Raw genomic sequence first — 13,410 nt, 5'->3', positions numbered from 1 at the left:
ACAGCCTGGGATACATCTCATCTGGGCCTGAGGATTATCCACTTTTAAGCCTGCTAAAACAGCTAATATTTCCTCCCTTTCAATGCTAATATGTTCAAGTATATCACAATCCCCCTCCCTGATCTTTACACCTACATCGTCCTTCTCCACAGTGAACACGGATGAAAAGTAATCATTTAAAGCCTTACCTATGTCCTCCAGCTCCACACAAAGATTGCTACGTTGGTCCCTAATGGGCCCTACTCTTTCCCTGGTTATCCTCTTACCCTTAATATACTTATAAAACGCCTTGGGATTTTCCTTTATCTTGCCCGCCAGTGTTTTTTCTTGAACAAGGGTGGCGTGTTTTCCAGATGCAGCCATGCATCTGTCTCGATGATGTTATAATCTCTCTGTCTCTGCACTGGCAGTAGAACCCTCACCATGTAGCGCACCCCGTATTAACATCCAAACCCCAGAAAAGATATTGGAACTTAGGACTCACCTTGGCTGAACGCAGGAGGTCATTGTCCCTCTTCCTGCAGGGAGGCGTCACTGAAGCATGGGGCCACCCTTGGTCTAACCTCTGCCATCCTCTCCACTCTTCCTAGGAGGAATGATTGTTAAAGTTAACAGTGCTTTGACTTTCTAAGCCCAAAAGCAACTTGACCTTCTGTAGACTGCCAGGCAGGGGTGAATGCAGGGCTGGCAGCCTTTTAAAAATAGCTGGAGCACCTGATCTGACATCAGCTGACACCATGATCGGCATCTCGCCTGCTGCCCACGCCACCTCACTGGAGGGGACCACCGCCTCCATTAAGTTAAATGGCCACCTGATGTGTAATTGCGATGGCATGGCCGCATGTGTGACGCATGGTACTGCTGCCGTTTTCCACGCCCTCAGCCATGACACATTAAATTCAGCCCAACAGGGGTGAAATTGGTCTTTGGTGTAAGTGTGGAACAGGCAATAGTCAATCCACAGCCTGTTTTGCACCGTGTCCAATTTTGTTTCTCCTTTAAAGTTAATGGAAAAGAATTACAGGAGCAATGTAAGAGCAGGCTGCAGATTTACTGTGGCTCATTTTGCCGAAAACCAATGATATTTATGCAGATTTTGTTTTGAATGTCTATTAAATGATACTGCCATACACAGGAGTGGTATTAAATGAGAATTGGACCACTCCTCTCCTACTCTCTGCTAACATTTATGGGTGGCGCAGTGGTTAGCACCATAGCCTCACAGCTCTAGGGACCTGGGTTCAATACTGGGTACTGCCTGTGTGAAGTTTGCAAGTTCTCCCTGTGACCACGTGGGTTTTTGCCTGGTGCTCCGGTTTCCTCCCACAGCTAAAGACTTGCAGGTTGATAGGCAAATTGGCCATTGTAAATTGCCCCTAGTGTAGGTAGGTGGTAGGGATTATGGGATTACTGCAGGGTTAGTATAAATGGATGGTTGTTGGTCGGCACAGACTCAGTGGGCCGAAGGGCCTGTTTCAGTGCTGTATCTCTAAATAAATAAACATGACTGCAGAATGTGGTTTCGTTATTAAATTGCTTGAATTTCTCCTTGCAGTTTCAAGAAGAATTATGTCCCTAAATGGTTGAAGGTTTGCATTTGTGTTTCCACCCTGACAATCTTCATTCACATTTTGGATTTACTTGAATTTTACACCGTCTGATGCCAAAGGTGTAATTTATCAGCATAGTTGTCACAAATTTTGAGTGTAAGAATAATCAAGATAACAATAGATTAGTTAGTCTAACAACATTTGTGGGCAAGCTCTTAGAACCCACAATTCAAGGTAGAATTAGTGCACCATTTAGAAATGCATGGTTGATCAATTAGGATAGAGCTGTTAAAGACAAGTTGTGCTGACAAATTTAGTTCAGTTTAGTTTAGAGATACAGCACTGGAACAGGCCCTTCGGCCCACCGAGTCTGTGCCGACCATCAACCACCCATTTATACTAATCCTACACTAGTCCCATATTCCTACCACATCCCCACCTGTCCCTATATTTCCCTACCACCTACCTATACTAGGGACAATTTATCATGGCCAATTTACCTATCAACCTGCAAGTCTTTGGCATGTGGGAGGAAACCAGAGCACCCAGAGGAAACCCACGCAGACACAGGGAGAACTTGCAAACTCCACACAGGCAGTACCCAGAATTGAACCCGGGTTGCTGGAGCTGTGAGGCTGCGGTGCTAACCACTGCACCACTGTGTAGACTTTTATTGATGAAATGACTGATTGTATAGGTAAGAGAATGTCGTGAATATGGACTTTTAGAAGGTGTTTGACCAGATGTCTCACAAGAGACATGATCGAAAAATTCTGGCATCTGGTATGAGGAAATGTAGCAACAGGGATGAAAAGTTGTTTGATGGGGAAGAAACAAAAAGTTAGGGTAAGTAGGTGTTGCTCAGATTAGAGAGGCATTGGTAATACGCAATCCACTTTTGTTTTCAGTATATTTAACTGTTTTGGACTTGTCTATAGGAAAGCAAACTCAAAATTTCCTGATGACGTAAAAGAATGGGATTTGGTAAATAGTGAGTAGAACTGCAAAGAACCTCAGAAAAACAAGCAGCATGGTGCAGTGGGAAAACACACAAACATATGAATTAGGAGCAGGAATAGGCCACTCGACCCCTCGAGCCTGCTGCGCCATTCAATAAGATCATGGCTGATCTGATTGTAACCTCAACTCCACATTCCCATCTACCCCCGATAATCTTTCACCCCCTTGCTTATCAGGAATCTATCTACCTCTGCCTTAAAAATATTCAAAGACTCTGCTTCCACCGCCTTTTGAGGAAGAGAGTTCCAAAGACTCACGACCTTCTGAGAGAAAAAGTTTCTCCTCATCTCTGTCTTAAATGCGTGACCCCTTATTTTTAAACAGTGACTCCTAGTTCTAGATTCTCTAACAAGAAGAAACATCCTTTCCACATTCACCCTGTCAAGACCCCTCAGGATCTTATATGTTTCAATCAAGTCACCTCTTGCCCATCTGATTCTTCCAGTCTATATGTAGATTAAAATCCCCCATGATTATCGCTGTACCTTTCTGACAAGCTCCCATTATTTCTTCCTTTATACTCTGTCCTACAGTGTGATTACTGTTAGGGGGCCTGTACACTACTCTCACGAGTGACTTCTTACCTTTATCATTTCTCATCTCCACAGATGATAGTTGCAATTTAATATGGTACTATGAGGTTAAAAATAAAGAACTTAATTGGCTGTGAAGCACTTTGGCTGTCCTGGGCATGTAAAAGGCACTGTCTGTTCTTTATTTATTCCATTTTGGAAGGATGAATGGGAACAGGGAGTATACACTCAGTATACTCGGTTGTGAATAAACAGAGACCTAAGAGTTCAAAAACATATTTTCCTGAAAATGTGAGTGCAAGTAGATAAAGCCTTAAAAAAGTCTTACAGCATTTATTGATAAGGTATTTCTCACAAAAGGCTTGCTTAAAAAAGAGTAGAAGAATAAAGAAGAAACAATACCTTTGTTCAAAAGATTGGTTAGGCCACAACGAGAGCAACTATGTGCACATTTGAGTGCCCCATTATAGAAACAATGGCCAGACTTTTACGACCCGCCAAAGAGTGGATGGTGATGTGGGGGGGGAGGGCGTAAAATGGAGTTAGAGGCTCAGGGGGCCCTTCCTGACCCGCTCCCGCCTCCGCTGCCAATTTATGCGAGGCTGCGGCGCGAAACGGCCCGCCCACCCCAGGACAATCAAGGCCCTTAAGTGACCAATTGAGGGCCATGGAGGTGGGATCCCCGTCTTTAAAGAGATGGGGATCCTGCCCCTTGAAACTTTGATTTAAGAAGACCGGAGGGTCACCCCAGGGCAGTGGGGTGGGGGGAGGGAGACATGAAAAGGCAGAGGCAGGATTCCCCCGGCCTTTTCGGCTCTGCTCCTGGAGCCCTGCCTCCAGCTCAAAATCAAGCCCTATGAGTCAGATCATGAACCTTTAAGAGTGAGATGCATCAAAATAAGTTACACTTCTAAACCAAACTGAATTTCAGTCAAAAAAAAAAGAGACTTGAGGAGGCATCTAGCCTGGACCTTTTTTATACAAATATTGAGCTTTTGAAGGGCCAAGTAGCCTTATTAAATAAAGATGGAACTTCTGTTGGTTACATTTGTGAATAAACAAATGCAGATTTGTCTGCTGTAATTGTAACTGCAGTGTGTAGCTCAACCAACAGGTGGTGTGTTTTTATGGCATTGCATGCTCTGACACATCAATCGTAATACCCGACAGCCAAACAGTTTTCCATCAACTTTCTAAAAGCTTACTTAAAGCCTTGATCTGTTTAAGTAGCAGAGTCTCTGCACACTTCTTCTTCTTCTTTGGCCTCCTTATCTCAAGAAACAATGGGTAAGCACCTGGAGGTGGTCAGTGGTTTGTGCAGCAGCACCTGGAGTGGCTATCAAGGCCAATTCTAGAGTGACAGACTCTTCCACAGGTGCTGCAGATAAAATTGGTTGTCGGGGCTGTTACACAGTTGGCTCTCTCCTTGCGCTTCTGTCTTTTTTCCTGCCAGCTGCTCAGTGTCTTCGACTCGCCACACTTTAGCCCCGCCTTTATGGTTGCCCGCCAGCTCTGGCGATCGCTGGCAACTGACTCCCACGACTTGTGATCAATGTCACAGGACTTCATGTCGCGTTTGCAGACGTCTTTAAAGCGGAGCCATGGATGGCCGGTGGGTCTGGTACCAGTGAAGAGCTCGCTGTACAATGTGTCCTTGGGGATCCTGCCATCTTCCATGCAGCTCACATGGCCAAGCCATCTCAGGCGCCGCTGGCTCAGTAGGGTGTATATGCTGGGGATGTTGACTGCCTCGAGGACTTCTGTGTTGGAGATACGGTCCTGCCACCTGATGCCAAGGATTTTCCAGAGGCAGCGAAGATGGAATGAATTGAGATGTCACTCTTGGCTGACATACGTTGTCCAGGCCTCGCTGCCGTAGAGCAAGGTACTGAGGACACAGGCTTGATACGCTTGGACTTTTGTGTTCTGCGTCAGTGCACCATTTTCCCACACTCTCTTGGCCAGTCTGGACATAGCAGAGGAAGCTTTTCCCATGCGCTTGTTTAATTCTGCATCGAGAGACAGGTTACTGGTGATAGTTGAGCCTAGGTAGGTGAACTCTTGAACCACTTCCAGAGTGTGGTCGCCAATATTGATAGATGGGGCATTTCTGCCGTCCTGTCCCATGATGTTCGTTTTCTTGAGGCTGATGGTTAGGCCAAATTCATTGCAGGCAGCTGCAAACCTGTCCATGAGTCTCTGCAGACACTCTTCAGTGTGAGATGTTAATGCAGCATCGTCAGCAAAGAGGAGTTCCCTGATGAGGACTTTCCGTACTTTGGTCTTCGCTTTTAGACAGGCAAGATTGAACAACCTGCCACCTGATCTTGTGTGGAGGAAAATTCCTTCTTCTGAGAACTTGAATGCATGTGAGAGCAGCAGGGAGAAGAAGATCCCAAACAGTGTAGGTGCGACAACACAGCCCTGTTTCACGCCACTCAGGATTGGAAAGGGGTCTGATGAGGTGCCGCTATGCTGAATTGTGCCTTTCATATTGTCATGAAATGAGGTGATGATACTTAGTAGCTTTGGTGGGCATCCAATCTTTTCTAGTAGTCTGAAGAGACCACGTCTGCTGACGAGGTCAAAGGCTTTGGTGAGATCAATGAAAGCAACGTAGAGGGGCATCTGTTGTTCACGGCTGTAGTTCAATAACTGCTTTGCCTGTGCTGGGATGAGGGAACAGTACCACAGGACATGCGCGATGCCAATATCATCACCCTCTATAAGAACAAGGGTGACTGTGGTGACTGCAACAACTACCGTGGAATCTCCCTGCTCAGCATTGTGGGGAAAGTCTTCGCTCGTGTCGCTTTAAACAGGCTCCAGAAGCTGGCTGAGCGTGTCTACCCTGAGGCACAGTGTGGCTTTCGAGCAGAGAGATCCACCATTGACATGCTGTTCTCCCTTCGCCAGCTACAGGAGAAATGCCGTGAACAGATGCCCCTCCACGTTGCTTTCATTGATCTCACCAAAGCCTCTGCACATGACACACTGGTTAAAGGTAAGTATAGCAGCAGTTCATTTGTTGGTTTTAAAAGATTTGATAACATCATCTTGTACTGGATGTACAGAACACAACAAAAGGTGTGGACTAAATGTTCTTTTATAAAGATGACAGCTCAAGTTATGGAAGGGTCGAATGATAGTTGTCAAAAAGAAATGAAATTGATATTGTTTTCAAGTGAGCCATGTGAGTTTATTTGAAATTCACCATGTCACAGCTTCTGTTGCTGTTTGTTGTATCAAGTTTTATGCATTATTCTCTCACTGCAATATCACCTAGCAGACGTTAGAAATAATATTATAAAGAGTGATTTGTTTTCTTTCTTTGCTAGGAATCTGGTATGGAATCCTTGAAGGGATCGGCATTCTTGCTGTGATCACCAATGCTTTTGTGATTGCCATAACCTCGGACTACATCCCTCGCTTTGTCTACGCGTTCAAATACGGCCCTTGTGCAGACCAGGGATACACACAGGAAAAGTACTGCACTTCCCTGTACTTCTATACATATCCAAATCTAAACGACCTGCCATTGTATTGTATGTGTTCTCGAAGGATTCCTAGTTAGTTTATTAAAAAGGGGATAACTTCCTTACAAATAGTAGCCAACAGGAGCTATCCATGCTTTGCATTTGGGAGCTCAACAAAAATAATTCAGCATAAATCACCTCTAGCTGATTCAGTTGGGACTCTTTTGCTCTCCTGTGTTGCACTTCTAAAATTAATTCTGGAGATCTATAATACGGTGCAATTAAGCATCTTAGCAATACAGTAATCTCTAAATGTTTTGATTGTCTTAGTGGAGACATCAACATGGTAAAGACAGGTAGCCATTGGAATACTGATATTAAAAATGCAATGACTGTAACAGCATTCACACAGATGGGAGTTACTGGGCTGTTGTGAATTTTGATCAACAACAACAGCAACTTATATTTATATAGCACCTCTAATGTAATAAAGTGTCCCACCGCACTTCAGAGGAGCATTAGAGCACCACTGGGTGGCACAGTGGCGCAGTGGTTAGCACTGCACCCTCACAGCTCCAGCAGCCCAGGTTCAGTTCTGGGTACTGCCTGTGCAGAGTTTGTAAATTCTCCCTGTGACCGCGTGGGTTTCTGCCGGGTGCTCTGGTTTCCTCCCACAGCCAAAGACTTGCAGATTGATAGGTAAATTATCCATTGTAAATTGCCCCTAGTGTAGGTAGGTGGTAGGAGAATGGTGGGGATGTGGTAGGGAATATGGGATTAATGTAGGATTAGTATAAATGGGTGGTTGTTGGTCAGCACTGACTCGGTGGGCCAAAGGGCCTGTTTCAGTGCTGTCTCTCTAAAATAAAAAAAAATGACACCGAGCCACTGAGAAGGTATTAGGTAAGATGACCAAAAGCTTGGTCAAAGAGGTAGATTTTAAGGAATGTCCTAAAGGAGGAAAGCGAGACAGAGCTGGAGGGAAAGGGAGGTTGGAGACGGGACAGTAGTTTGCAAGGACAGTGAAGTCAAGGTTTTTTTGAGGAGAGGGGTGATGACGGCACAGATGGACAACACTTGAAAAGAAAGAGAACCATTAACAATATCAGCAAACGTAGGAACCAGGAGGGGAAGTTGGGTGATCAGCAGTTTAGTGGGAATAGGATCAAGGGAGAAGGAGGTGAATCTCATTGACAAAATTAGATCAGAGAGGACATGTAGGGAGATAGGAGAGGAAGGTGCAGGTTCAGGGCTAGGGCGGGGGGGTGCATTAGAGGAGGTTTGGACAGGTGGGCTGGTGGAAGGGAAGGAGGTGGCAGAGGCAGCTGATTGAATGGTGTCGATCTTAGTGACAAAGAAGTCCATGAGCTCTTCACACTTACTGTTGGAGGTGAGGGTGAAGGGGACGGAGGTTTCAGAAGATGGTTTGCAGTAGAGAAATGAAGTCAGGGGTTATCTTTGCATTCCAGGATGATCCTGGAGTAGTGAGCAGGTTTAGCAGACGGGAGCAGGACACGATGGTGTTTTAAGTGGTCCAGCTAGATCTGGTGGCGAATGGCTAAACCAGTTGTCCACCGTATTCTTTCAAGTTGGCATCCCATGGACTTAAGGAAGCAGAGATGAGGACAGTACCAGGCATAATGACCAGGGTGAGAGAGAACAATAGTTCCTCATATATTTTACTCATGTAACCATGAAAAATACCCACAGAGCAACATCTGGTAAGGAGAACAAATAATAGATCTATAACATAGATTTTTTTAAATTGTAAAAACTAGTTGATCCACCTTGGAGATTCCCAGGGTAAGTTGGAAGACATGTGCCTGAATTTTACTTTTTGAAGCTGGCAGTCCACCCGCCACTGAGCCCCCTCTATATTATGCATGGGGGCTCATTTAAATGGAGTAGGCGGAACAGCCGCCCACGATGATGTAGGGGGGGCAGCCACACCATCCCCGGCAATGGCGTCCGGAGCCACCGCGCAGGGGCCTGTGCCATTTTTAAAGGGCTTCAATCCCTTCAGTTAAATTTAATTTTTTAAAGGCCCTGCCCCCATAAAAATGTCAGTAAAATTTTAAATTAACTTTGAATCCCCTCTTCCACACCTTCCCCCGAAGTACTCAATAAAGAAATTGACCTATCCCCCAAAAAAATACTTTTTGCTATTACGAACCTTCTCCCCAAAACTTCACCTTTGACCCTCAACCCCTTCCCACCATCCCCATAACCAATAAGAATAGTTCTCCTCGCCCCCACCCTAAGATTTTCATCCATCCCCACTTCCCACCAGTGTCTCGCCCCCGATCTCTGAACGGAGAACCGAAGGTACGCCCTAATATCGGTGTGGGACGGCTTCCGGGTCCAGGTAAGTTCATTTACATGTATTGTAATTTATTTTAATATTAAAATGAAGGCGGGGCCGCACCGAGGCTTTGCCGCCACCGTTAAAATGCGGCGAGGCCTTCTCGCCGTCGGGGGTCGTGGCGGGCCTCTCCTGGAAGTATTTTCTGGGCCTCCCCGCCACGACATCAGAGGGCTGGTAAAATTCAGCCCATCGTGTTTTATGAAGCCAGAAGCATTATAAGCATATCTCTTGAAAGCCCACAAAGTCTTCATTGCTGTAAATAAGGATTTTCCAAGGTCAATGAGAGGGCATTCTCTCTTCTGTAAATGTTTCTCTGATGCAAGAAGCTAATCCGTGGTTTTCTCTTCTACAGAATGTTGCATTTGTGACCTAAAATGTGATGGACATGTTTGAAATAGAGGTAGATACAATGGGATAGCTTCCACCTTATGGATCCACAGTGATTCAGTGGAAGTGTTTTCTGTCTCTTGGGTATAAGATCGAAAGATGTGTTTAATTTTAAAATTCTCTACAGTCCATTTAATCTCATTCCTCTTCACCATTTCCCCATTAGAATGTGCAGCTGTTCTTAAATGATTCCAGTGTCTTGACCTCAATCACCCATACTGGAACCCCTTTCCAGTTGTGTTTTTTTTCTTTTATATTTGTTCTCAGGTTGCGGGCTGTACTAACAAAATTGCATTTATTGCCCATCCCTAATTGTCCTATGCTGGGGGCGGGAGCCTATTACATGAACCACTGCAGTCCTTGTGGTGATGATGCACCCATGATGGTGTTGGATAGGTAATTCCAGAATTTTAACCCATTGGTAATGAAAGCAGGCTGTATTTGTTCAATTTGGGAAGTTGCATGTCATAGGGGCAAATTTGGAGGTGATAGTTTTCCTATGGTATTGCTGCTCTTGACTTTATTGGTGGTAAAGGTTGAGGAGGTGCTCTTGAGGTAAGCTCAGTGAGATGCTGCAGTGCATCCTGTAGGTCATACTTGTAAGTCATAGTGTGTGGAGTGCATGGATATCGAGGAAGATTAAGCAAGCGAAGTGCTGCGTCTGTTGGTGAGGTGCTTCATGAATGTTGTTATAACTGCACCCATCCAGATGAATGATGAGGATTCCATCACACTCCTGCCTTGAGCTTTGTGGATGATGGAAATGCTTTGAATAATCAGCAGGTGAGCCATATCTCCACATGTTTCAATCCAGTTCTGGAGTCACTTTATTGATTTGTCTTGTCTATTTAAGCATCTAATCACTGGTGGGGTATAGTCACTCGGTAATAATGATGCCATTGACAACCAAGTGCCTTGTGACATTTTATTATGTTAAAGACAATATATAAATGCCAGTTGTTGTTGTTGAAGTGGTTGGAACTTCTCTCGTGAGGGATGTTCTGGGCTGTGATCGTAGAAGTATTCAATTCTGTCACAGCTGATAGTCTACAGCACCTCAGGAATAGTGAGCTGCTAGTTCTATCCCATTTAGTGCTACTGTGCATGATGGAGGATGCTCTGATTGTAAAGACAAGATGTTGCCTTCCCAAGTGCGATGCAGTGGTGACTCCTACCAATGGTCTCATAGAAAGAAGTCTCTGTAATAGGTAGATTGTTGAGGATAAGATTAAGTTAGCTGTTGCCTTGTGCTGATTGCCTCACCACCTGCTGCATGCCTAGTCTAGTTATGCATTTCAGGTCTCGACCAGCCATGGTACTTTCAAGCAACGTTTGGTGATGCCTTTTGATGGCATCTTCTCTATCAAGCCTCTACCTTCCAGCAAGCACTCATCAGCCCTGAACTGTTAATGCTTTCTGAAGGTGGCCAAGTTAGTTAACAACCACACAGCACTTCTGTTGACCAGCCAGAGGTAGTACAGTTATTACAGTAATAGGTTTTAACACCTGGCCTGATGAAAAAAATAGTACAAAAATAATTCTATTCTGCTGTACTCCAGTCTGTCACCTTCATAATTTCATTAGCATTTTTATTTTCTTCAAAAATGTAGACTGTACTCTTTTTTCAAGAAAATGAACATTTTGCATACCTTTTCTTGAAATTAATGTGATCCTCACCCTGCTCAATAGTCAGAAATTCTATATGGTTAGCAAAGCACAAATGCTGGCACTACTATCAGGCTGAAGTAATCCCAGTTCTACAAATGTGTCACGGCCAAGCTAAATTTATATAATAGAAACTAATGGACTGAGCAGGGATATTCCACACCAATTTAAAAAGGAAAGACATGGATCAGGATAACATGTGTTGGTAAAACCTAATAGTTTAGTATAAACCCTTTGAGGGCTAAGATCGCAAAAGGATTTGTACTCCAATCCTGTTTATCAATCTGACCAGGTAATTGAGAAGTGCAATGGAAACTGAGTAAATCTTTTTAGGATTTAAAGCCTATGAACTGAGTGCATTTAGGACATGTGCGGGCTAATGTGTGGCATGATTATTGTTATTTTCCACAGATAAGTGACTGTTCAAATTTTCTTGCAGATGCTTGAAAGGCTATGTAAATGGCAGTTTGTCCTATTTCAATATGAGTGAGCTTGGCACAGAAGATACAGGCTTGTGCAGGTGAATATAATTCTGACAAACAAAATAGATTACGTTTTTCCTCTTCTGTGCACTGCAAACTTCTGAAAAATAAATGGTTTGACAGAAAACAACCAAGTGGCATCCAACAAGTAATCAGTAACAAACTACTGAAGTATAGTCCAACAATTCCTCACTTATTTACCTTTCCTCAGCATCTCAGCTTTGCTGGTCTCCCTGCCATCAAAGATTATGAGCATGAGATTGTCTGAAGGAGACTATACATGGCTCTTGAAAAACTGTTAATGAGTTCTTCCTGGTTAATCAGCAAGACACATACTCAGGGCTGGCATTTACCTTGCTGGGGCCCCATGCAAAGGTTTGGTTTGGGGATTGGATCCACTCAGGACACTTGAAGATGCAATCACACGGCTGTGATGCTGTCCCTGACTTTGCCGATGATGGGAAGATCCATACAGAACAGTTGTACAGAAATGGAGTGTGTTAGGCTGAGAGCTCATCTTGGACTTACATGCAGCAAGATGAGACAAATTAATTTCTGCTGCCTGCCTCACCATCAGATTTGGAACCTTTAACATAATGGCCAAGATTTTGTGAGCAGTGATGAAGGGGAAGTGCTGACTGCTCACCTGGAAAAAAAAAGCTGCCCACAAAGATTTAGGAAGCTGTACAAACATCACTTTGGCATCATTTATAGGGGAATTGAGGCATCCAGCAACAGGGCTGTCAGGCTGATCAGCCAACTGGATTGAGGTATTCTCACAGGTAGCAAAGCAGGAAGTAGAAAGCACAGAATATAATTCACATTTTAAACAATGTACAGAAAGCAAAATAAGGTTTAGGACATGCACATGAGATTAAGGAAGAATCTGAAATATTATAAACTTTAAAAAAAATTATTGTTTCAAAGATCATACAATTTTTGAATGTTTTTCAGAAGGAACAAGATTCTACACTTAAAAAAAACAGATTTTTCATGCCAAAGTGGTTGTTCAGCAGTAATTATGGCTTAGTACACCATTGAAAACTCAGTTACGCCTCAATGAACAAGGCTTAAATAATAATTGTTTTTTACAACAAGAATAGTGCATAAAAAGTCAAAGTTTATACCAATTCACTGATTCTACGTTTATTGGTCCTGCAAAGACTGCAACAGCAGACCTTGTGTAAGAGCAGGGTATCACTGACAGCAACTTCAGATTTCCTTGCTTTACTATTCATATACGATTGCCAGAAGTTGCTGTCACTTTAACACAGTAATGATGGCAAACACTGACAATTTCACCATCATTACAACTGCAAATTCTGGGCCAATAATAACACTTCAGAATTAAGACTGGCAAATTAGAGCACTCCTACATATGAAGCTTAAACCTATCAATTGCTGTTTGGAAGGCAAACACTTTTCCCACTGTTGGTGCTAGTTTGCAATTTTGAACCTCATTCATTTCTCTTCATCCAAAATTGCAGTTAAGTCAGGGAGATGAAAAAAGTCCACAGTAAAGAATTTTAGAGTAAAGGTAGTTCCTTACATTTATTGGGCTGGATTTTGACATTGGTGTCAGTGACGGGGGTGGCCAGAAGTTTGTAACGGTAGCGGCCCGCCGTGGAGCCCGATGCTGGGAGTGTCGGGCCCGATCTTCCCGGCGAGGCTCCATGGCAGCTCCCCCACTGCTGGGTGACGGGACCCGGCTATGAATATGTAAATTAAGAAAATGAATACATTTAAATAAAATTGTCAGTGATCTTGTCTGCTGCCCGGGCTCTTCCGAGCGGTGGCCAGCACTCATGCACCTTTACTTTTCCATCTAGGGAAAGCTGGTGCTACTGAGGTGGGGAAGAGGAGTACTTAGGATTTTCAGTGTGGTGTGGGGGGAGGGGAGGGTCAAATGTGCATTAATAGTGTGGGGAAGGG

At 44.0% G+C, this 13,410-nt stretch overlaps 1 protein-coding gene across 6 annotated transcripts in view; it reads left to right on the top strand.

Annotated features, from left to right (window-relative positions):
• ano3 (anoctamin 3) overlaps positions 1-13,410 on the top strand; it is a 628,446-nt gene that overhangs the window by 576,515 nt on the left and 38,521 nt on the right. For all 6 annotated transcript variants that reach the window (XM_068046492.1, XM_068046489.1, XM_068046490.1 and 3 more), the window contains 2 exons: positions 6,442-6,589; positions 11,436-11,516. In XM_068046492.1, coding sequence (XP_067902593.1) covers positions 6,442-6,589; positions 11,436-11,516 — 229 coding nt within the window. The remainder of the gene's footprint in view (positions 1-6,441; positions 6,590-11,435; positions 11,517-13,410) is intronic.

The sequence above is a fragment of the Heterodontus francisci genome, chromosome 14 (genome assembly GCF_036365525.1).
Source record: "Heterodontus francisci isolate sHetFra1 chromosome 14, sHetFra1.hap1, whole genome shotgun sequence".
NCBI classification, from domain to species: domain Eukaryota; kingdom Metazoa; phylum Chordata; class Chondrichthyes; order Heterodontiformes; family Heterodontidae; genus Heterodontus; species Heterodontus francisci.
The sequence above is the reverse complement of the archived record's forward strand: the minus strand, read 5'-3'. Positions and strand labels throughout refer to the sequence as shown.